The sequence below is a fragment of the Lepidochelys kempii genome, chromosome 13 (genome assembly GCF_965140265.1).
Source record: "Lepidochelys kempii isolate rLepKem1 chromosome 13, rLepKem1.hap2, whole genome shotgun sequence".
NCBI lineage: Eukaryota > Metazoa > Chordata > Testudines > Cheloniidae > Lepidochelys > Lepidochelys kempii.
In genome coordinates, this window is record NC_133268.1 from 40371271 (window position 1) to 40373544 (window position 2274).

At 44.2% G+C, this 2274-nt stretch overlaps 1 gene segment (V, D, J or C); it reads right to left on the reverse strand.

Moving 5' to 3' along the window:
- Window positions 1-401: 401 nt before the first annotated feature.
- On the reverse strand, window positions 402-1572 carry LOC140896810 (T cell receptor alpha variable 4-like). The segment is given in 2 exon segments: window positions 402-543; window positions 1466-1572. Coding segments are annotated over 2 exon segments (249 nt in total).
- Window positions 1573-2274: the final 702 nt, after the last annotated feature.

The window sequence follows — 2274 nt, forward strand, 5'->3', positions numbered from 1 at the left end:
TGGAGTATAAAATAAATTTTAGTGTGATAACTGTGTTGAGTAGCCACCTTTAATATCTTCACACCCCTTCACTGGTTTAACTGAATCACTTAACACCTGTGGTATGAAAAGAATGAAACTTCCTCATGTTGATAGGGTCTGAGTGTACTGCACCTGTCAGGATAAGGGCGGACTTCCACCTGCAGGGCTGAAGTTTTGACACCTTGACTCATCAATGGATTGACTGTGAGGGGAGGAGTTTATGTATCTATATTTGGATTTTGTAAAATGTCCTTGTTCTGTTCCTTAAATGCCTGAGTCATTTCACTTCTCTCCCAGAGCTCCCTCTGCCCCTCTCTTGGCGCTCCCCGTTGCTTAGCCCAGCAGTGGGATATTAATTGCACGGGGGCCGCCTCCGCCTGTCACACTGTGTCTCTCAGAGCACAGTAATATACCCCTGTGTCTGCCAGCCTGAAACTGCGCAGGGCCAAGCTGCTGGACTTTCTGTCTCCAGAGATGTGCAAGGCTCTGTCTGGGTTGGGGCTATGAACAGTTTCAGTGAATCTGTGATAAATGAAAGGGGTGGGGGTAGTTCCCTTTTATGGACACCCAGCCAGCCACTTAGCTATAAAATTCCTCTTAGTAGCTGTTCTCTATTTGCTTTACCTGTAAAGGGTTAACAAGCCCTCAGGTAAAAGGAAAGGAATGGGCACCTGACCAAAACAGCCAATGGGAGGTCTAGAACTTTTTTAAATGGGGAAAAAACTTTCCTTTTTCTGTCTGTCCTGTTTTCTGGGAAAGACGGGAACAAGGAGCAATTATGCTATGAGAAGCTTTAAACCAGGTATGATAAAAAAAAATCAGATCATACCTAGAATTACTTATTTGGAACCCCCAAATGTGTAAATAGAGTAGGAATGTTTAGAAAGACACAGTTAGGTTTATTTCTGTTTATTTCTTGGCTTGTAGATTCTAGATGCCTTTGTTTTGCTTGTAATCTTTAACCTGAACCTCAAGAGAGCTATCTTGATGCTTATTTTTTGTAATTGCTTCTTTTAAGATCTAGCAAAAAGCCTAAGTTCCAAATGTATTTTCTTTCTTTCTGTTTTTAATAAATTTTACCTTTTTAAGAGCAGGAGTGAGTTTTTGTGTCCCTAGGAGGTCTGTCCACGTGTTATTTAATTAGCTAGTGGCAACAGCTGATTTCCTTTGTTTTTTCTCAGTTCTGCTCCGGAAGGGGGCATGAAAGGGCTTGAGGGTGCCCCACAGGAAGGAATCCCCAAGTGTTCCTTCCTGGGTTCTCAAAAGGGGAGGTGGGATTTGCACTTGGGTGGTGGCAGCATCTACCCATCCATGGTCAGAGAGAAGCTGTGACCTTGGGAGTTTAATACCAGCCTGAAGCGGCCAATTTTTAAAATCTTTGTGGGCCCCCACCTTCTGCACTCGAAGTGCCAGAGTGGGGAATCAGTCTTGACAGTATCCATGCCTTATATATTGGGGCCCTTGGTTCAGGAACTGCCGGTACCAGAACATTTATTAATTTGTTACTGAAGGGTGACTGCAAGTCAGGTTCAGATCTCCTCCCTCAGACATTTCTGCAGTGACTGGCTGCTTGATATCAGTTCTGCCCAGGGCACTTAGGAAAGAAAACAGAGCCAAGAATGCATTTCATGGGCGCCTTAGAGTGAACACCCCCATCCCTTCTCCTCATCCTTTATGTAGCTCTCATTAACCTCACAAAGATCCCTACTAAGCAGCGTAACTGTAAGAAGAATAATTTCAGAGAGCTCAATCCATAGCCACTGGTCCTGCTTCCAGGTTCATGCTGTGGCATGGGAACATTGGAATTTCTATCACAGAATCATAGGACTGGAAGGGAACTCCAGAGGTCATCCAGCCTAGTCTCTTGCACTCAATGGCAGGACTAAGTGTTATCTCTAGACCATCTGTGACAGCTGTTAGTCTAACCTGCTCTTTAAAACCTTCAATGATGGAGATTCCACAACCTCTCTGTCCATCTATCTATGTGTATGTCTACATTGGGTGTGGAAGGTGTAATTTCCACTTAGAGCAAACATACCCTGGCTCACTTTGATTTGAGCTTGCTAGCTAGCAACCTTATCTTTAGGGTTTTTTACAACACTCAGCCATCCCCAGTGTGTCTGAGTAATACATTCCACTAGCAACAAATCTAAATCTCTCCCTCTGGTTCAGCACAGAATACACAACCCAACAGAGCAAGGTAAAAGGCAAACCACCAGGGCCTGTTCCCACCAAATTCCTAAAGGGTTCGAA